At 43.6% G+C, this 20702-nt stretch overlaps 2 protein-coding genes across 14 annotated transcripts in view; both read right to left on the bottom strand.

Annotated features, from left to right (window-relative positions):
* Positions 1-14864, bottom strand: part of Spag1 (sperm associated antigen 1) — a 59393-nt gene extending 44529 nt beyond the window's left edge. For 3 of the 12 annotated variants that reach the window (NR_153381.1, NM_001359983.1, NM_001359981.1), the window contains exons 1-7: positions 14614-14864; positions 13892-14057; positions 12490-12642; positions 9250-9397; positions 7277-7436; positions 4361-4486; positions 557-621 (exon numbers count right to left, since the gene is read on the bottom strand). Coding sequence is in view for 8 of the 12 variants with exons in the window: in NM_001359981.1 (NP_001346910.1) it covers positions 557-621; positions 4361-4486; positions 7277-7436; positions 9250-9397; positions 12490-12523 (533 nt within the window). In the remaining 4 variants the exon portion in view is untranslated. Of the gene's footprint in view, positions 1-556; positions 622-869; positions 2067-4360; positions 4487-7276; positions 7437-9249; positions 9398-11331; positions 12235-12489; positions 12995-13891; positions 14340-14613 lie in introns of those variants that run through there. The other 9 variants (XR_001781540.2, NM_001359982.1, XM_017316634.2 and 6 more) reach the window with 9 other exon arrangements.
* Positions 14081-17083, bottom strand: Polr2k (polymerase (RNA) II (DNA directed) polypeptide K). 2 transcript variants are annotated; one of them, NM_001039368.2, is made up of 4 exons: positions 16880-17083; positions 16037-16106; positions 15617-15709; positions 14081-14339 (listed from the first exon to the last, which is right to left on the bottom strand). In NM_001039368.2, exons 1-4 carry the CDS (start codon positions 16991-16993, stop codon positions 14317-14319), a joined length of 300 nt encoding a protein of 99 aa, NP_001034457.1. In that variant the 5' UTR covers positions 16994-17083; the 3' UTR covers positions 14081-14316. The 2 variants fall into 2 exon arrangements, with proteins under 2 accessions (NP_001034457.1, NP_075616.2); NM_023127.3 differs by having other exon boundaries at positions 17012-17083.
* Between the last annotated feature and the right edge of the window lie 3619 nt (positions 17084-20702).

Raw genomic sequence — 20702 nt, 5'->3', positions numbered from 1 at the left:
GTGAGAGACAACCTCAGTCCTGCTCTCCTTGCCTCTAAGGTTCACATTGGGTGTCTGCAGATGGAATGCCTGGGACAAACTCTAAGCCCTGTCCTGGAACGGGCTCTGTAGACCAGGCTGGCGTTGAACTCACAAATATCGCCTGGTCTATAGAGCGAGTTCCAGGATGGCCAGGGCTACACAGAGAAACCCTGTCTCAAAAACAACAGACTTAAATCTAACCTATTTTATGGTTGTTTTTTTTAATAAAGAAAAGGCATTATTAATGAAAAAAAATGAAATTGGAAGAGCTTAGACTACCAGATGTGGTGGTGTATGCTTAGAATTATAGCAGCTGGGAGCATGGGGAAGAGCAAGGATAGCCTGGATTACATCATGAGACCCTGTCTCAAAAGAAACAAGAAAGAAGGTGGGAAGTGTTCAGTAAAATGGTAACTTTACTAAAGTAATTTGAGACCCTTGATGTATCAGGCTTATGATATTATAAATTAGTAAAGCATTTAACAGTGGAGCATTTTTCAGAGACAACTTTTAAATAAAGAAATATAAAACATACTTATCCCATTCTGCATAATCCCTTGGAATCCTCTTCTTAGCTGTCTTACTTTTAGAATATGTTTCCTGAAAGAATAAATCATATTTGATGAGATACATTCAACCTAAACTCACCAAGAACACTGGCATAAGATAAACAAATGAAACAGATCAAAAAACCAGATCCCTGTGGGGTTAAAAGAACTCCAGTGTCTGATGTAACCAAACCTGAGGTGAAAGACAGGGGTTAAATCTGTAGTTAATCCCAAGGACATACACGAAAACTCACATATGTCAGTGATGGTTTCTTAAAATAAAAATAGCACTAAACTCACCCATTCTTTTAGAGCCGAGGCACTGAGAGAGACAAGAGTAACGACTTTGCTGGATTAGGAAGGGTTGTTTTGTTTGTCAGGCAGACATCCAACTTAAACTAATTCCAAAAAACAAAAACCAACCAAACAAAAATAACAATAACAACAACAGCAAAAGAGGCCCAGGTCTGCTGGGGAGGACTTTCCTGTTTCTGCTCTCTTCAGAGACCCTGTCCTCCCTGCCTGCTGACCCCCTCTTACTGATGGCTGTGTGCCCTCCCTGCCTGCTGACCCCCTCTTACTGATGGCTGTGTGTCCTCCCTGCCTGCTGATCCCCTCTTACTGATGGCTGTGTGCCTTCCCTGCCTGCTGACCCCCTCCTCTTACTGATGGCTGTGTGCCCTCCCTGCCTGCTGACCCCCTCTTACTGATGGCTGTGTGTCCTCCCTGCCTGCTGATCCCCTCTTACTGATGGCTGTGTGCCCTCCCTGCCTGCTGACCCCCTCCTCTTACTGATGGCTGTGTGCCCTCCCTGCCTGCTGACCTCCTCCTCTTACTGATGGCTGTGTGCTTTCCCCATGTGGCAGGAGACACAGCCACAGCAATCTGGGATTAAAACCACAAAGGCCTCATCAGAGAAAACTAAAGAGTGGGCCTCCCCTCCTCCACCCTTAGAGAAACTGAAAGAAAGGGCTCCAGTGAGCTGGCAGAGCAGAGTGGCCAGGATCAGGTCCCAGACCTGTTGCTGATTCACGATGGGAAAGCAGGGCAGGCTCTGTACCCAGAGAAATCAGGAGGAAAGCATGACAGCCATTAGACAGAGGAGTACTTAATTTCCCAGAACACATCTTACTACCTGAGGAATGTACCAAGAGGAGGGAGACTGAAGATGAAGGTAGAGACTAGAGCTCAGCTGTCATAGTTGAGGACAATACTAGGAACCAAAAAAGCAAAGAGAGATCTTTTCCTACAGGTTTCAAAGGACCATGGCCCTGCCAATGCCCTGGTTGTCAGCATCTTGCCTCTGGAACTATAAAAAACATTCCTCTTGTTTAAAGCCAAGCAGTTTGTTAGAAAACGAATACAAATGGCACAGCTTAGTGGTTAAAGGAGCTGAGGAGACACTGGGGTAGCGGAGCTGGAGCAGTGGCTCAGCAGGAAAGAGCGCTGGCTGCTCTGGCTGAGGACCAAGGATCAGTTCCAGCGCCTGCATGCAGGCTCACAAGTAACTCCAGCTCTGGAGGACCTTACATCCTTTTCTGACCTCCTTGGTCACCATACATACACATGGTGCACATACATACATGTAGGCAAAACACATATAAAATAAATAAATATGAAGAGACTTAGTAAAGAAAGAAACTGGGGTTACTTAAATTCTTATATAGTTCTTCAATATCCCTGTGTGAAATATGCATTCCATTTAGAGGATGAAAATATATTACGCGCGTGTGCACATGTGTGTATGTGTGTGTGTGTGTGTGTGTGTGTGTGTGTGTGTGTGTACTCGTGTGCACATGGTTTGACGCCCCAGCCTTGACTCAAGGTCAGGCACAGCAGCTTTACTCTTGGTGCCGAGGTCAAGACAGAGGGAAAGGTGAGGTATTGACACTGTGTTCAAACCGCACTGCTGGATGCAGTGGTGTATACCCACTGTCCACCTGCTCAGGAGGCCGAGGCAAGGTAATCATTTAGAGCAAGAATTCCAGGCCAGCCTGGGCAATATAACATGACTTTATTTCACAGGAAAACAAACATTAACTTGTAGGATTTCCTGGGATGCAATCTGAGAATCACTGTGCTGCCCATCTGTCTGTACCAATGGATCACAAGCCATTTAAAAGTCATGTCAAGGGGCTAGAGAGATGGCTCTGTGGCTAAGCACATATGCTGCTTTTCCAGAGGACCCAGGTTCAAGTCCCAGCACTCACACAGCAGCTCACAACTGTTTGTAATTCCAGTTATGCATGTGGTATGCAGGCAAAACACACATACATGAGTAATAAATATTTAAAAAATAAAGACCAGGTCAAGAATTCCATATCATATGGTTTAGGGCACAGACGCACAAACTTAACACACAGTGCTCCATTAGTGACTACAAATTCACTGATTACAGATGGCAGCGTTTCCCACTACCTGTGAGCCCCTAATGAGGAGCACAGAGGTGCAGGAAGGTAAATTATGAGAGAGCAGACTGATGGAAATGTTTTAGAAATAAAACCAAAGATTCTAGAAAAACTGAGGGGCAGTTAGATGGCTCAGTGGGTAGACATGCTTGCTGCCAAGCCTAAAGACCTCAGCTCTATCTCCCAAATCCACAGGGCAGATGGAGAGAACCCACAGCACTAAATCTGACGTGCACACAGTAGTATGGCATACACACACACACACACATGTGTACATATATATGTATATATACATACATATATACTGTGCGTGCATATGTTAAATATATTTATATTTCAATATATTTTATTAAATATTATATTAATTATTAAATAATATATATTAAAAAGCTAAATAGCCAGGCATGATGGTGATGCACACCTTTAATCCCAGGACTTGGAAGGCAGAGGCAGTCAGATTCCTGTGAATTTCAGACCAGGCTGACCAGGGCTACATAGTAAAACCCTATTTAAAAATAGTAATAAATAAACACAAGTCAATAACAACAAAAATATAAGAATAACAAGAACAGGAAGATGGAAAGACGGGTAGTCATTCTGTCAAACAACAGGGTGAGCAGGCACTCAAAGGCCTAGATTTGACTTTAAGTGAACTGGATGGACTTGGAGCTCCAACAGACCCCGTCTTCATGAAACTCATGAGGTAAAAAGGAGAGTTGCAAGACTAAATAGGGACCAAGTACAAAGAATGAAAACCAGAGAAGCATGTGCCCCAGGGAGTGGAGGGGTCTCTAAGTGCTTGCAACACCACTCAAAGTGGGCAGTCAGCTGGCTTCTACAGCAACACAGCCTCTGCACCTCCCCAGAAAGACAGGGTTCTTCCCTGAAGGAGAATATCCTCTATGCTCTTAAAAAATGATCAGAGTAGAAGAGACAGAATGGCAAAAAATAAAAGAGGAAAAATGCTGACCCTAAAATGCACACCTTCAGAAAAGGCTATCAGATACAGCTTATACAAGAGGACAGCTGGGCCTGATAGCACAGCCTTGTAATCCCAGCTATTTGGGAAGCTAAGGAAGGAGGGTCACAAGTTCAAGGCCAGCCTAGACCTCTGACGGAAGCACTGTCTCAAAATAAAAAGTTAAAGAGGTCTAGAGCCATAGCTCAGGGGTGCAGCTCTTGTCTAGTGTGAGCTCCCAGGTTCAAATTCTAGCGCTATAACAAAGTGTGTGTGTGTGTGGGGGGGGGGGGGTGGTGATGAGAAAGGAGAAGAGAAGAGGAGCCTAAGGAGGGTGAAGCTACTTGCCTTTACATCTCCCTGGTATCCCTGTGAGCCACCTCCCATGCCTGTCAGCCCCGCTCCCCCGTTCCGGAAAGGCCTACCTTGCCACTGTGAGGGCAGCAGGTGGAGCCGCGGACAGGAGGCAGAGGATCTTCCACTCCGGGATGGTTTTCAGGGTCATGGAAGTGACATGTATTTTCCTCTCTTTTGATTTCTGACACCCAACTCTAAGAAGGATGGAGCAGAAGGTGACAGCTGTAGAGATGGCAGTCACTGACCACGCATTAGAAAGACTGTGCAGCAGCCTTCAGAGTCGAGTTCCATGTCGTTCTCTCGGGGCGGGGTGGGGGGTGGGGGGGCTCCATTTTCCTTAATGGTTATAAATACCCATAACACAAAATTTACTTTATTAACATTTTTAGTGTCTAGTTAAGTGTCATTAGGAATATTTGGGAGTGGGCATGAGATGGCTCAGCTGTTAAGGATGCCAAGTTCAACGTAGGACACATAATTGCAGGAGAAAACGGACTCTCACAAGTTCTTCTCTGACCTCCACCCCATACATGTACATTCTCTCCCTCCTCCCCACCCCGACCCCTCTGTATCTCTGTCTGTCTCTGGATGTAGTGAAAATACAAAAAGAATATATGGATAGTGAGAGAGCTCAGCGGATAAGGGTGCTGGCCACCAAGATTGATGACATAAGTTCAATTCCCAAGACATGAATCAAAGACGATAATTGGCTCCTAAAGTTGTCCTCTGGTCTCCACACGTGTGGTAACACACACATACACACACATACACACACACACACACACACACACACACACACACACACACACAGAGTGATGCATGGATAGACAGACAGACAGACAAGACAGACAGGTAAATAGAATAAGAATTTTAAAGAATTTTCATGTTGCTGCCTATTTTACCCACTTCCCAAGGGCTGGGATTACTGAAGTAATCCAACACACCCCAGTGAGTGGTTCTAATGCTCTGAATTAATCGGGAATCTGCATGTCCAAACACTGAAGGTCCTTGTCCCCAACTGGTTTTTGGTTGATCAATAAAGAACCAATGGGGCCAGGCAGTGGTGGCGCATGCCTTTAATCCCAACACTTGGGAGGCAGAGGCAGGAGGATTTCTGAGTTCAAGGCCAGCCTGGTCTACAGAGTGAGTTCCAGGACAGCCAGGGCTACACAGAGAAACCCTTTCTCAAAAAACCAAAAAACAAAACAAAACAAAAACAAAAAACAAAAAAAAGGAACCAATGGCCAATGGCTGGGCGGAGAGAGAAGCGTGACTTTTAGATTGTGCAGGCGAGGAACTGGAAGAAAGGAATCACCATGATTCTAAAGAAGATGAATCAGATTTAGAGCTACTGAAGGAAAATCGTCATGGGCAACAAAAACTAGGGAGCCGCCCAGAAGGAGCCAGGGCGAAAGAGATAAAATAAAGAACTAGAGGGCATTAAGCCAGGATTACAGGAGGGAAATGTGTGCTAGCTGCGGGGAAGATTAGAACTGCCTGTTTGTGTGTGTCTGTGTGTATATGTGTGTGTATCTTTCATTCGCAAACACAGATTGCTGCTAGGCAGGTACTAATGTGCGACCTGACAGGAGCCAGAGTAGTTTAGACCATTCCCACTACACCTGACTGTGTGCACAGGCACACACATGTGCACAGGCACACACATGTGCACGTGCTTGCGACAAGGACTTGCTATGCAGCAAAGGCTAATCTAGATTCTCCTGCCTCGGCCTCCTAAGTGCTGGGATTATGGGTTTGTGCCACTGTACCTGGAAACAAAAAGATGTTAGTTCTTGTTAATTCTTCTGAAACCGATTAAGAAATCAAATGTGGCAGCCGATAATCCCAGTACTTGAAACATATAGATAAGAGAACTGGCCATCTGAGGTCTACCTGGGCTATAATATACTGCCAATAATTAAAATATACAAGAATTCAATACAGTCTCAATCCAAACATAAGCATATTATTGTATACAAACTACATTATTATATACACCTAAACGAAGCAAAACAACTCACAAAAAGAACAAATATGCTGGCTAGTTTTATGTCAACTCGACACAAGCTCGAGTCATCTGAGAGGAGCAAACCACAATTGACAAGAAGCCTCCATAAGATCCATCCGGCTCTAAGGCCTTTCCTTAATCAGTGACTGGTGGGGCCCAGTGATGGTGGGTGGTGCTGTATCTGGGCTGGTGGTCCTGGGTTCTATAAGAAAGTAGGCTGAACAAGCCTTGGGGAGCAAGCCAGTAAGCAGCACCCCACCATGGCCTCTGCAGCAGCTCCTGCCTCACGTTCCTGTCTGAGTTCCTGCCCTGACTTCCTTCTGTGATGAACAGTGATGTGGAAGCATAAGCAGAGTACACCATTTCCCCCCGAGTTTCTGTTGCCTCCCCCTGGGGGTGCATCTCAGCAACACTGACCCTAAGAAAGCAGCTAAGGTTTCACTACCTGATCTCCAGATTTACCATAAAAATACTGCCATCTAGACAGAAATATTTTTAAATTCTTTGCTCAAATGACTTGAATTCTCCTAATTTATTTAGGGGGGATCAAGAAAGTCCAAAACAAACAAACAAATAAGCACAGCCAAATATCAAGTATTTCTGGTTTTGTTTTTTTGTGACTGAGTCTTGTGTAGGGAAAAATGACCTCCAATTCACTGTGTGACCAGGGTTGACCCCTTTCTCATCTCCTGCCTCTGCCTCCCCAGTGCCAAGATTACAGGTGGCAGCACCACACCCGGCTCCAAGTATCTTTATAGAAAGAAACAGATGGTGATTTGGTTATGGTTGAACATGATACAGAAAGCATTCACACACACAAATTCACAGTACATTACTAGAATTATGACGCCACCATTCCTTTGGAAGTAATCACCCCGAAAAGCCGGTCAGTGACAAGCTGGAAAGGCAGAATTTCAGGTGAGTGAAGTGGACGCACAGTGTTAGCGTGCTTGCCAGAGATGGATGCTTGCTCTACCTTTAGATCACTGTCGATTTTTTCCCACTCTTCCGCTGAAAAGCTGGATGCTGTCTCTGCAGGCTTGTCCTTCCTCAGAGCTCGACTTTTAGGAGCCAAGTTGGTGAGGCACTTCTCGCAAAATTCCGTGAGTTCAGGATAGTAGCCTTCTTCACCAGACCTTAAAAAGCAGTTTAATTTTAGAGTTGGCATCTTACTTCGAGGCTCTACCATCCTTGATCTCAAGGGCTGTGCAAGGCGGGAGCTGGGAGGCTGGCTCGGCCATCACTGGCCATTCCCATCAGCAAATCTACAGCATACACAGGGCTGAGGACTCCAAAGAAACCAAGGTGAGTTACACACATTAAAGGTTGAATTATGGGCCAGGGAGCCAGCTTGGCTGCTCTTCCAAAGGACCTGACTTCATTCCCACGTGGCAGCTCACTTCTGTCAGTGCAGTTAGTTCCAGGCTATCTGACTCCCTCCAACCAACACCTTCTGGCCTCTGTGGCTACTGGATGCACATAGACGTACATACAGGCTCAATACCCATATGCATAAAATAATACATATTTAATTTCAATAAGTAATATTCTCTTTCCTAACATATATATGTTCATTTTATGCACAGAGCAATTTCAAAATGTATACTGGAAATTCAGTATTAGAGACAGGCTGACAGATAATGCAGGCTTCCATGTCAAAGAGTTTCTGTTAAAAAAAAAAGTCTCATTTTGAGTCAAGGTCTCATACAGCCCAGGCTGATTTCTACATCCTGTGGCTTAGGATGACCATGAACTTCTAATCCTTCTGGGCTCACATTCCTTGTGCTGGACGGCGAATGCTTGCCACCAAATTCCACTGATGTGACTCAAACCCAGTGTCTCATGAATACGAGGCAGACATTGTAAAACATCCCCAGCCCTTGTCACTGTTGCTTGTTTTTAGATTTAATTATTTGTATATATGTGAGTACACTGTAGCTGTCTTCAGACACACCAGAAGAGAGCATCGGATCCCCATTACAGATGGTTGTGAGCCACCATGTGGTTGCTGGGAATTGAACTCAGGACTTCCGGAAGAGTAGTCAGTGCTCTTAACCACTGAGCCATCTCTCCAGGACTGTTTGTTGGTTTTTAATGTATGAGGAGAAAATGGCTGAGAAACAGCTTAGACAAAACACTCTTAAAGTAAACCACTCAAGAAACAGAATCCCTTCCCTAGAAAGCTAGATGAAGTTCTGAACTCCACAGGCCTCCTTGGGCACTGGCATACATGTGCCAAGATACATACATACATACATACATACATTCATACATACATACATACATAAGTCTTTTAAAGGGAAGAAGGTCAGAGAAAATAAAAGCAAGGACCAGTGAAGAGCCAAGAATCATGACTGCATCCTGGGAAGGCTGTTGGCTCAGGAGCCACAAGTGCTTCTGCAGCCGAACGCTCTTCTTCAAATCCAATCTCTCAGGAAACCCACTGACATCCCAGGTTGGTACTCCATGGGGCAGAGACTCTTGAAACTCATGACAATCAGCTGCATTGTTAAAAGCTCGCTTCCCTTCTCAGGCTTCCTGAAGTGGAACGGCTGAGAATGAGGCACTCAAAACAACTACATCTGGACACCCATACAAGATTTGACATCACCAGGCTCGGATAACTTCCTGTTTCAGGCTCTCCACCATCTTCCCTGGGATCAGGCAGCAGAGAGTCACCCTTAGCTGTCAGAGAACCAAAAAGTGCGCCTCCCCCAGTAGCATGTTTCCATGGCTTTACCTTTTCTTGGACAGCCAATGGAGGCCAGCTGACTACCCACTTGGATCCTAACCAGCCATGTCTCATGTGGTCCAAAACCACAGAATCAAACCAATCAGGGACCTATGTACTGACTTCAATATTTGAAAATTCCCCAACACTTCCATTGTTGATTTGTCTCCCTGAAGGCAATGGCATAAAAAGCATGAAATCATTTTTTAAATGCTTACCTCAGCACATAAAGAATTTTTTCCAGGTGTTTCACATCTGAACAGTTTTCAATATACTTGAAATCCAAATGTTCGATGGGAATTTTAAATGTTTTTGTTGTTCCAAAGCCCCACAATGATGGACAGTCCTTAGCCTTAGCAGTCATGGCTGAAACATAATGTAAAAAAACAGATGTGAATCTAATATACATAATTTAGCTCAATTATATATATCATATAACATTATCATATGTATGTAATAATATATATACACACATGTATATGTATATATGTATGTATATATAATTTAGCTCAATCTAGGTAGTCCTGAGTGATCTTAGAGGGAAATAAGCAGAGTGATTTTTTTTTTCCTCAAAGAGGAAGGTTGTCTGTTTTGAACTTTCCTCTCAATATTAACCAAGTCAAAATATTCATCATACATGTATTATCTAAGACTTCACCTTAAACAAGGCCTGACAGAACGATAAAACATTCGGGTGCAAAAACTACAGGTTATATAAAAATCAGGTTTGAGGGCTTCTTGATGAAGTAGAACTGCATGCTTCTGACATGAAGTGAAGCTGTCACTGGGTGCTAGAAAGTTAAGCCCTCCCACACAGATGTGGGCACAAGCGACAAAGCCTCCTGAAATGAAGTTGTGTATCTCAACAGGTTGGCACGTAACAGTCGGTTGCTAAGTGTGGGACTGAGGAGATGGCTCAGTGGCCGAGAGCAGAGCCCGGGGTGGACTGCCAGTGTCCACAGCAGTCCTGTCATTTCTCCTCCAGGTCATCTGGGGCTGTCTCTGGCTTCTGTGGACACAGGATGTGTGATGCAGACACACATGCAGGCACAATCTTTATATAATAAAATAGTAGTCTGTTTAAAACACTCTTAATTCCTTCCCCAAACTTAAAAAATCTAAAGAATTAAACAAAGACACAAAGTGGAGCCAGATGCCTTTAGCTCCAGAGTTTGGGAGCAGGCGGATCTTTCTGAGTTCTAGACCAGCTTGGTCTTCTTTTTTTTTTTTTTTAAAAGATTTATTCATTTATTATATGTAAGTACACTGTAGCTGTCTTCAGACACACCAGAAGAGGGCGTCAGGTCTTGTTATGGATGGTTGTGAGCCACCTTGTGGTTGCTGGGACTTGAACACTGGACCTTTGGAAGAGCAGTCGGGTACTTTTACCCACTGAGCCATCTCACCAGCCCCCCAGCTTGGTCTTCATATCAAGTTTTGGCCAGTCAAGGTTACATGGTGAGATCCATCTCAATAAACAAACAAAACAAAACAAAACAAAACAAAAACCCTATTTTTAAAAAGCTTTCAGATTTATAAAACTTTTGTATTCTGTCATGAAATCTCCACACTAACATAGATTTGGCAGAAAAACCAAACCAAACCCAGTTTTCCTTCTGTTGCTGGGACAAACACCATGACCAAAAGCAACTTGGGAAGGAGCAGGCTTATCTCATCTCACAGATTACAATTCATCACTGAATGGAGTGGGGCTGGAACTCAGGGCAAGAACATGGAGGCAGGAGCTGAATCGGAGGCCATAGAGGGGTGCTGCTCACTGGCTCACTTCCCAAGGCAGCCATCTTTCTTATAACTCCCAGGACCACCCACGGCAGGCTGGACCCTCCACCATCAATCATTAATCAGAAATACCCCACAGACTTTCCAATCTGATAGAGGCAATTCCTCAGTTTTAATTCCCTTTTGCCAGATGACCCCAGTTTGTGTCAATCTGACAATTAAAAACAAACACACAAAAAGCACATATTACAAACTTACGTTCACACTACGCAATAAAAGCACATTCATCAAGACTCACAAGCTTTTCTAAGTTCTTCTGAAGTATGTTTCTTTCTTTCTTTTTATTTCCCTGTGTAAAATCCTTAAACCTGTGGCAATTAGAAATGTTAGCTTTCTGGGCATTTAGATTGTTCTCGGGAGAATTTTTCCGTATTTCTTTTCAGTCTTTCTGTCTAAAAGCTTGATCATGGCTGGGTCTGATTTATTTGCCATCACCCTGCTCACATTCATTTCCTGTATTTCCTAATCAGTGTAGTAGTAATATCTCCTGTGCAAACTACCATAGCGTTTCCTGGTAACCCCAGTAACGTGAAAACTCAGCTTCTCCTACTCAGGCAGCCGGCGCCCTCTGCAGCCAGAAACGGAAGTGGCACGCCCCAGCCATGGCAACGGTTTCCAGGCACCGCCAGACCCAGGTAAAGTGTCTAGGACGAGCCTGGGAACTAGCTCTTGGGCCAACCTGCAAGCTTTGGCGCAGGGAGTCCTTCCTCCGGCTTGGGCTGGGGGCTGAAGCAGATGGCTGTCCCCAGGAAACCACAGTGCGGCAACTCCACCCCCGTGTGAACCACAGCGGTGGAAAGATCCAATCGCCTTCCCAGACTAGAAAGGACGTTCGTCGACAGTGTGCGTGTGCGGCCGCTTCTCCACGCCCCGAGGGTGCTCACCTGGGTCTCTGTAGCCAGCGGAGGATGCCGACCCGAGACCCGAGCCGGTGCCCAATGCGGCTGGGCGGAGACTAAGCCCTCTGACCCGCAATTGGCTACCCCTGCTGCCCGCTGATTGGCTTCACAGGCCGCAGCCAATTTCTGCCCTCACAGAGGGCAGACCCCCGCCCCCTTGGGATTTAGTCTGTTTTACAGTAAGTTAGAAGGTGTTTCTTTTTGCTTTGTTTTGATTTTTCGTGACAGGATTTCTGCGTGTAGCCTTGACTATCCTGGAACTCCCTCTGTAGATACGCCTGCCTCTCCCTCCCGAGTACTCGGATTAAAGGTGTGTACCACATACACCACTTAAAACGCTGTTAATAGACCGCTGTACTCCTAAGGGAAGTGGTGTCTAGTCCTACGTAACTGAAATACTTAATTGAAACGTCAGACTCTGTTGCACACTAGGTTTACTTATCTACCATCCTTTGAACAAGAATAAATGAAAGGCACATTTTCCTCTTTTCCTACAGCCACATTTCCTGAGAGGATGGTGAAGAGCAAGGTACCCCTTAGAGTGCTGGAGATACAAACATGATTGACAGAAGCAATTCAGATGAATAAAACAGTAGAGGTCGTTTTGTGGAGAAACTTCCATTTTAAATACATTTCAGATTTGGTGCCCAGTTCATAACAGGAATCCAATAAATTCTCCTTTTTAGAAAAGTCTGCAGGAAGGGGCCACTGTGGCTGGTATCAATTCCAATGCTCAACCCATTACATTTATATACTTACTTAGGGTTTCATGTTGGAGAATGCTAAACTGCATATTTATAGATGAAGACTCAATCTTTCGGATAATCCTTAAGCTGTCTCACTTATGTGAACAGCATCCAGACAGCAAAGCGAGTCTCAAGCAAACACCTGAACTTCCGAAGCACTGATTTCCTGCAGAGGAAAAACTGTAACAATCTGGAGAAAGGCTGTCATGCCATGCATGGGCTTGTAATTTTCTTTCCACACTTCATGTTTTCTTCTGGCTATACAATCTGTGCTGAATTGAAAAAGGTCAAAATAATCTGAAGACTGTGGGCAAGCAAAAAAAATATCTGTAGTCATAAAGAGACCAACAAAGAGATATGTAAAGAAAGGCTTAAGCCTGTAATCCCAGCACTCGGGAGGCAGAGGCAGGCGGATTTCTGAGTTTGAGGCCAGCCTGGTCTACAAAGTGAGTTCCAGGACAGCCAGGGCTACACAGAGAAACCCTGTCTCGAAAAACCAAAAAAAAAAAAAAAAAAAAAAAAGGCTTAGTAAGAGTTACACGGCTAACTCACAAGAGCCAACAAAGTTTATTCTTACAGAGCTCTTCAACAGCAAAGTATTTCAAGCTGTGCCTGGTAGTGTAGGCCTGCACTCCTAATTACCCAGGAGGAAGGAGGATTTGCAGAGTCCAGAAAACTTAGTAAGACACAGAGTAAAGCAACAGAGGGGAGCACCTTGGAGGAGCGCTGGCTGTTCTAGTAGTCACTCTTAGCCTCTACGTAGCTACGTAGCCAGAGACAACCTTGAACCCCTTCTATATCCTCCGGCCTCTACCTCCCAAGCAGTGGGATTTCAGACAGGTTTCACTACACCCAATGCCCAGAACTATGTGGTCTGAGGGATGTGTGCACCTACGTAAGTGAGGAAACTTATTCTACCAAAGTCTGTGTGGACTGTATGCACACACCCAGAAGGCAGTGTCAGATGCCCTGGAACTGGAGTTCCAGTCTGTTAGGACAGACCCAACATGGATATTCAAACAGAACCAGGGACCTTTGAAAGTACAGCAAGTGCTCTCAACTGCTGAGCCAGTCCTCTGACCAGCTGTCTTAGTCTATTCGCTTCTGATTTTTATCCATTACTTTTGACTATTTACAGTTCTTTTTTGTTGTTGTTTTGGGGTTTTTTTTTTTGTTTTTGTTTTTTTGGTTTTTCGAGATAGGGTTTCTCTGTATAGCCCTGACTGTCCTGGAACTCACTTTGTAGACCAGGCTGGCCTGGAACTCAGAAATCCGCCTGCCTCTGCCTCCCAAGTGCTGGGATTAAAGGCGTGCGTCACCACTGCCTGGCCTGACTTTTTACAGTTCTACAGCTAGCAAGTACTCTGGATAGTTTAGAGTTGTTGACAAAGTGCAGTCGTTTCCAAGGGACTTACTTCTTCAGACCTTTTTCAATGTTCTATTTTAGTTCTTCTTCTCTGTGGGTGTTCTACATGCACATGCCCAAGTCTAGGTCAGAGGACAGACCCATTTCAGGAGTCCATTCCTCTTCCACTACGTGGATCCCAGGGCCTGAAGCAAGTCATCTGGCTTGATGGCTTTCTAACAAGACATTGAATAGAAATGGTTTGAGGAAACACTTTTAATCTTCACTGTGTGACGGATTACAAAAGCAATAAATTAAGCCATATATTGAACCAAAATTTCCTTTATACAAAGTATTAAAATACAATTGTATTTCTAAATGAAATCATAGGCATACAGTTGTTTTCATTAAGTAAACTAAGCCAAATGCTATACATTAAAGAGAAACATCAATGAGGCAAATGTATGAATGAAGATACTTCTGAACTCCCACATTTCATCGAGCATCAAAAACCACCACTGTTGAATTGAGTTAAGGATTTTAAACAGTACTTAAAATTGTATAAGACTAAGGCTTCCAAGTCACCCCCTGCACCACGCTTGCAATTGGATAGAAAATGAACAAAAGAATGAAGTTCACTATGACCACCAGAGATTATCTAAAAAAATAAAGTGCACTACTTCCATTTTCAGTAGCTCACTTTTTTGGATACAAGATAAATAACATAAATTACTAATGTAACATATAATAATATAAAGAATAAATAAGCAAAAATATTTTTAAAAAACTCACTGAAGCAATTGATGACTTTTTTTTTCCTTTTGGTTTTTCAAGACAGGGTTTCTCTGTATAGCCCTGGCTGTCCTGGAACTCACTTTGTAGAGCAGGCTGACTTTTAAGAGTTTGTGTTGGTTAACATGAAACAGTTTGTAGGCCTCACTATTTTTCATTAAGTTATTAACTTCTTCTATACTTTAGATTGTTCATAACCAACAACAAACAATGACTACTAGTAAAAACAAAGATTTCCTGAGAAGTAAAAAAGACTTACTGAGAGCCCATAATGAATGGTACATGAAAATGCTAATCATGTTTACAAAAAAAAAAAAAAAAAAAAAAAAAAAAGGGAAGAAACACATTGGCAGTACATGCCTTTAATCCTGGTATTTGGAGGTTGGGGGTAGGAAGAGGTAGGCAGATCTCTGAGTTTGAGGCCAGAGTTTTAGGATGGTCAGTGATACCCTAAATAAATGAATAAATTGAAAATGTACTTATTAGGGTTTAAATTTCTTTACTTAGGTTTATTTTATGCATGAGTGCTTTTGCCTGCATGCATATATTGTACCATTTGGGTCCCTAGGGTCAGGGGTCTGTCTATCCAACCACCTGTGACTGTGAGCAATCATGGTTCTAGAAATGGGCCCTTGGATAAACCAGGCAATGCTGTTATCTGCTGATCCGTTTCTCTAGCCCCCATTTGGTTCTTTGAGACTGGGTCTCACTAAGTAGCTCTAGCTGGTCTGGAATACTAAACATAGACCAAGCTGGCCTTGAATTCACCGGGCCCCGCCGCCCAAGTTTTGGGAAAAATAAATCCTATTAAAATAATTAATCTGGGTGTACCTCCTGTGGAGTCTCCACTCTCTCAGCTCTCATTCTTAATAAGTCCACATGCACTCTACTTAAAAAATAGATAATCCAAAAGTTATTACTACTTTTATCGGGTCTTAGTCTTTATCAGTCCAAGTATTAGTCACTTCCTCTGCACATTTAGAACATGTGCTTGAAAGGATACATCTTTTAGTCCTTTTCTTGTACATTATTCTGTATCCACATTCTCTGCATCTGATGGGATCCCTGGACTTTATCTCATTTTCGGTGTGACACTCTGGGAAAGAAAGCACATTTATTCAATGCTTGAAAGAGAAACACTATGGGGGAAGCAAATGATAACTACAGATTTCAACTGGAGCAAACCAAAAGGCACCAAAGCATCCAAGTGCCCGATTATTGCCAAAACAGACCAAGGAGAAAGAAGGGCTGTAGGCAGTACACCTTTTCCAGATAAAAGGAAGAGATCTTAATAAGGGAGGGGGATTTTACATTAACAATCGCTAAAGTGCTCCACGTTATAATTTTACTCATGTAAGAGAGGATTTTTGGGTGGTGGTTGTTTTTTTAAGTAAAGCATTATTTAAATGAATGTCAATTTTACCTCCACAAATATATATCATTGGCTGCTGCTTTGGTGGTTGAACATCTTTCTGAGCGTCCATTGTTAGTGCCTGAAATCAGAGACAAAGACTGAGTATCAGGGTCTTCGCACAAAACATGCCTCTTTTTTTTTTTTCTCAGACGCAATACAAGGTTCTTATTTTCCGGCCTTAGAGAAAAACGCAATAGAATGTTTGCCTAGCATGCAGAGGCCCAAGGATAAATACCCAGTATTACAGATGGGGAAACAAAAAAAAAAAAAAAAAAAAAAAAAGGAAAAGTCGCAATTCTTTATCTATACCTATAGTTCCCCCAAACTGTGGTGTGGGCTGGGTCTTAAGAATAAAACACATTTTCGCCGGGCGGTGGTGGCACACGCCTTTAATCCCAGCACTTGGGAGGCAGAGGCAGACGGATTTCTGAGTTCCAGGCCAGCCTGGTCTACAAATCGAGTTCCAGGACAGCCAGGGCTACACAAAGAAACCCTGTCTCGAAACAAAACAAAACAAAACAAAACAAAACAAAACAAAACCCACAATTTCAATAATAATAAACACCAGGGGGAATGTTTATTACAGTCTTCACGATCCTAGAGTGTATTACTCTTTACACAAGAGTAATACACTAATAGGCTAAGGAGAGGTTTGTTTGCCCAATCTCACTCCTCAAAGGAATTCAGATCTGACCTAGGAGCAATAGCTCCATCAAAGCTTGTCTCGAGACTAACTCCACCGGGGATCTTTATTTACGCGCTTGGTTCTTTGAAAAGACTTTGAGAGTCTTCACTTTGTAACCTAAGCCAGGCTCAAAGTCAAGGCGCTGGTTGAAGGCGGAATTCTCCTACCTCTGCTTCCAAGCGCTCAAATGGCAGGAGTGTGCTACCTCTCCCGGCTGCCCACAAAGATTTTAAAGCCAAGTGTCTCTCCTGGTTTTGCCACAAATTTACTTCCAAAATCATCAGCCGGAGACTCCCTACCTCCACAGCTGGAAGAAGCGTCCCTTCTCTGAGCACGCAAAAGCTTTTTCCGGCGCTGCCTCGCCAACTTCCGGCGCCGATTTATGACGAAACGAAGCCCCGCCCCCTCTCCCTCGCAGTGCGGGGGGACTGGCGCTTCTGTTTCTGAGGCAGGTTACAGCGTTTTTCTCCTACCTGCTTCCTGTGGGGTTTTGTTTTGTTTTTATTTGCCCTTCTCTCTGGGGTAGCAAAACATCTCCACAGCTCGGCATTCGAAGGTTTGTGCTTGTGTAATGGCAGATACAGGAGGAACCCAAGACAGGCAATGCTGGAGTCTTAACCGACCCGATGCTTAGGCGAACACCAGCAGGCTACCCTACCAATACTTCACGATTTGACACTTCGCACATGGCGGTTTTCAAATTGTTCAATGCCCGTGTGGGTTTTTTGTTTGCTTGTTTGTTTGTTTTCAATTTCCAGTTCTCTCCTAGTTTCCTGTCACCTCTCTTTTTTATGTTGGGGAGTGGAAAGAGAGGGAAAGGGGAAGCCCAGGCTGAGACTGCTCTTAAACCCGTACAATCCTCTGTCTTCGCCGCCTCAATGCTGAGATTAATCGCGCAAATCACAACGCCTGCCATCTCCCTCCCTTTTTGAAGCCAAGGCTTTCTTACGGCAGCTCCATCAATTACTTCGACTAGTTGGTGGCTTTAGCTTTTCTCTTAGTACTCTCCTTCCTGTGTTTGACCAGTTCAGTAGAGTACAGGTGTGTGTTCTCACACATCAAAATTGGAACTCAGTAAAACACATCTGTTGGGTTCAGGACGTTTACATTCAATTATTTCACACCAGTCGTTTATTTTAATAATAGGATGGATAACCTGAAGGGATTCAAGTAAAAACAGTTGTTAACTATTAAAGAGATGGCTTCTCTCCCAGTGGGCACTCTGGTAACTTAGTAAACTACTCTCCATTCTCCATCCATCAAGAAGAACTTTGAGCTTTGTCTTTCATTTCTAGTTCAAACCTTTGATATTCACAGACCATCTTGAGAAATTCCAGTCTTCCTAGATGACAATTAAATTTGTTTTTTTAGAATTGCTGGCTTAATAAGCAGTAATTTATTACTTAAGCAGTAATAAAATGCTTGTTTAGCATGCATGAGCTCACAGTGATAATTTCTTTCAGAAGGAAATCAGAAAAACAGTACTTTCCAGCTTCTTCCTCTACATCCAGACTAACAGCATATTTTGACCAGCAGCCATGTTTCAAAGTACCCCTTCTCCTCAACAAGCAGGAAGAGGAAAACAAGTGTGCACACTAAACATCTGTACAATGACACTAGGTTAAGCCCATGGGTATTGTAAGAGGACTTCATACTGCAAGCAGATTTGAAGATTTACTGTGATTTGAGTTATGTGTGGATGCCAGTTGAGATCAGAAGAGATAGTTGGACCCCCCCTCCCAAACTGGAACTACAGACTGTTATAAGCTGTCATACCTAGATGTTGAAAACTGAACCTGTCCTCTGCAAGAACAGCAAGTGCTCTTAAATGCTGAGCTGCCTCTCAAGCTCTTGCTTTTTGTTTTTTGTTTTTTCTTTTTTTTTTTTTTCCATTTTTTATTAGGTATTTAGCTCATTTACATTTCCAATGCTATACCAAAAGACCCCCTTACCCACCCACCCCCACTCCCCTACCCACCCACTCCCCCCCTTTGGCCCTGGCGTTCCCCTGTACCGGGGCACACAAAGTCTGCGTGTCCAATGGGCCTCTCTTTCCAGTGATGGCCGACTAGGCCATCTTTTGATACATATGCAGCTAGAGTCAAGAGCTCAGGGGTACTGGTTAGTTCATAATGTTGTTCCACCTATAGGGTTGAAGATCCCTTTAGCTCCTTGGGTACTTTCTCTAGCTCCTCCATTGGGAGCCCTGTGATCCATCCATTAGCTGACTGTGAGCATCCACTTCTGTGTTTGCTAGGCCCCGGCATAGTCTCACAAGAGACAGCTACATCTGGGTCCTTTCAGTAAAATCTTGCTAGTGTATGCAATGGTGTCAGCATTTGGAAGCTGATTATGGGGTGGATCCCTGGATATGGCAGTCTCTACATGGTCCATCCTTTCATCTCAGCTCCATACTTTGTTTCTGTAACTCCTTCCATGGGTGTTTTGTTCCCACTTCTAAGGAGGGGCATAGTGTCCACACTTCAGTCTTCATTTTTCTTGAGTTTCATGTGTTTAGGGAATTGTATCTTATATCGTGGGTATCCTAGGTTTTGGGCTAGTATCCACTTATCAGTGAGTACATATTGTGTGAGTTCCTTTGTGATTGTGTTACCTCACTCAGGATGATGCTCTCCAGGTCCATCCATTTGGCTAGGAATTTCATAAATTCATTCTTTTTAATAGCTGAGTAGTACTCCATTGTGTAGATGTACCACATTTTCTGTATCCATTCCTCTGTTGAGGGGCATCTGGGTTCTTTCCAGTTTCTGGCTATTATAAATAAGGCTGCTATGAACATAGTGGAGCATGTGTCCTTCTTACCAGTTGGGGCTTCTTCTGGATATATGCCCAGGAGAGGTATTGCTGGATCCTCCGGTAGTACTATGTCCAATTTTCTGAGGAACCGCCAGACTGATTTCCAGAGTGGTTGTACAAGCCTGCAATCCCACCAACAATGGAGGAGTGTTCCTCTTTCTCCACATCCTCGCCAGCATCTGCTGTCACCTGAATTTTTGATCTTAGCCATTCTGACTGGTGTGAGGTGGAATCTCAGGGTTGTTTTGATTTGCATTTCCCTGATGATTAAGGATGTTGAACATTTTTTCAGGTGCTTCTCTGCCATTCGGTATTCCTCAGGTGAGAATTCTTTGTTCAGTTCTGAGCCCCATTTTTTAAGGGGGTTATTTGATTTTCTGAGGTCCACCTTCTTGAGTTCTTTAAGTCTTACTATGTAGCCTAGGCTAGCCTGGAATTCACAGATCCTCCTGTCTCCAAGTGCTAACAAGTATATACCATTAAGCATAACTTTTTGCTAGATTCTAAATCTGTTCAAGTACCAAACTTTCTAATACAAAACATGTGTGGGGCTGGTGAGATGGCTCAATGGGTAAGAGCACCTGACTGCTCTTCCAGGCTGCTCTTCCGAAGGTCCAGAGTTCAAATCCCAGCAACCACATAGTGGCTCACAACCATCCGTAACAAGATCTGACTCCCTTTTCTGGAGTGTCTGAAGACAGCTACAGTGTACTTACATATAAATAAATAAATCTTAAAAAAAAAAACCAAAACATGTGTGAAGGTTAGAATGGATCATCACATGTAGATCATAAATGTACCCTGGGACTCTACAGGATGGTGATGTAATGCCTAGCCACAGTAAAGAGTCAATATTTCTATAAGAGTTCATGCTGGTGCTAGTGCCCACCCCTTTTCTATTAGCAGTAACTGGAGAATCACCATACGACATACCCCATTATCAAAGATAACATGGAGCTAACTCTGTGAGCATTCACCACATGGCAGAAATCACTGTATCGCTCTCCCAGTGAAGGCTGATGCCATCCTGAGGCCTTTACCCCTTTATAAGATGGTTATGATGAAACAAGTTGCCATTTTTTCTTGAATCTCTGGATTTCTTTTATGCTTGTTGATAATTTCCGAATAGCTTGGATGTCAAAGTCATTGAGGAAAATTCATTATGTTTATTGA

The sequence above is a fragment of the Mus musculus genome, chromosome 15 (assembly GCF_000001635.26).
Source record: "Mus musculus strain C57BL/6J chromosome 15, GRCm38.p6 C57BL/6J".
Lineage (NCBI taxonomy): Eukaryota > Metazoa > Chordata > Mammalia > Rodentia > Muridae > Mus > Mus musculus.
This window is presented reverse-complemented; position numbering and strand designations above follow the sequence as displayed.

Coding starts and splice junctions, on each gene's coding strand:
- Polr2k (NM_001039368.2), bottom strand. CDS start 16,993: ATGATTTTGGAAGTAAATTTGTGGCAAAACCAGGAGAGACACTTGGCT. Junction 15,710..16,036: donor AATGATATATATTTGTGGAG/GTAAAATTGACA, acceptor TTTCTTTCCCAG/AGTGTCACACCGAAAATGAG. Junction 14,340..15,616: donor CAAGAAAAGGACTAAAAGAT/GTATCCTTTCAA, acceptor TCAATTCAACAG/TGGTGGTTTTTGATGCTCGA.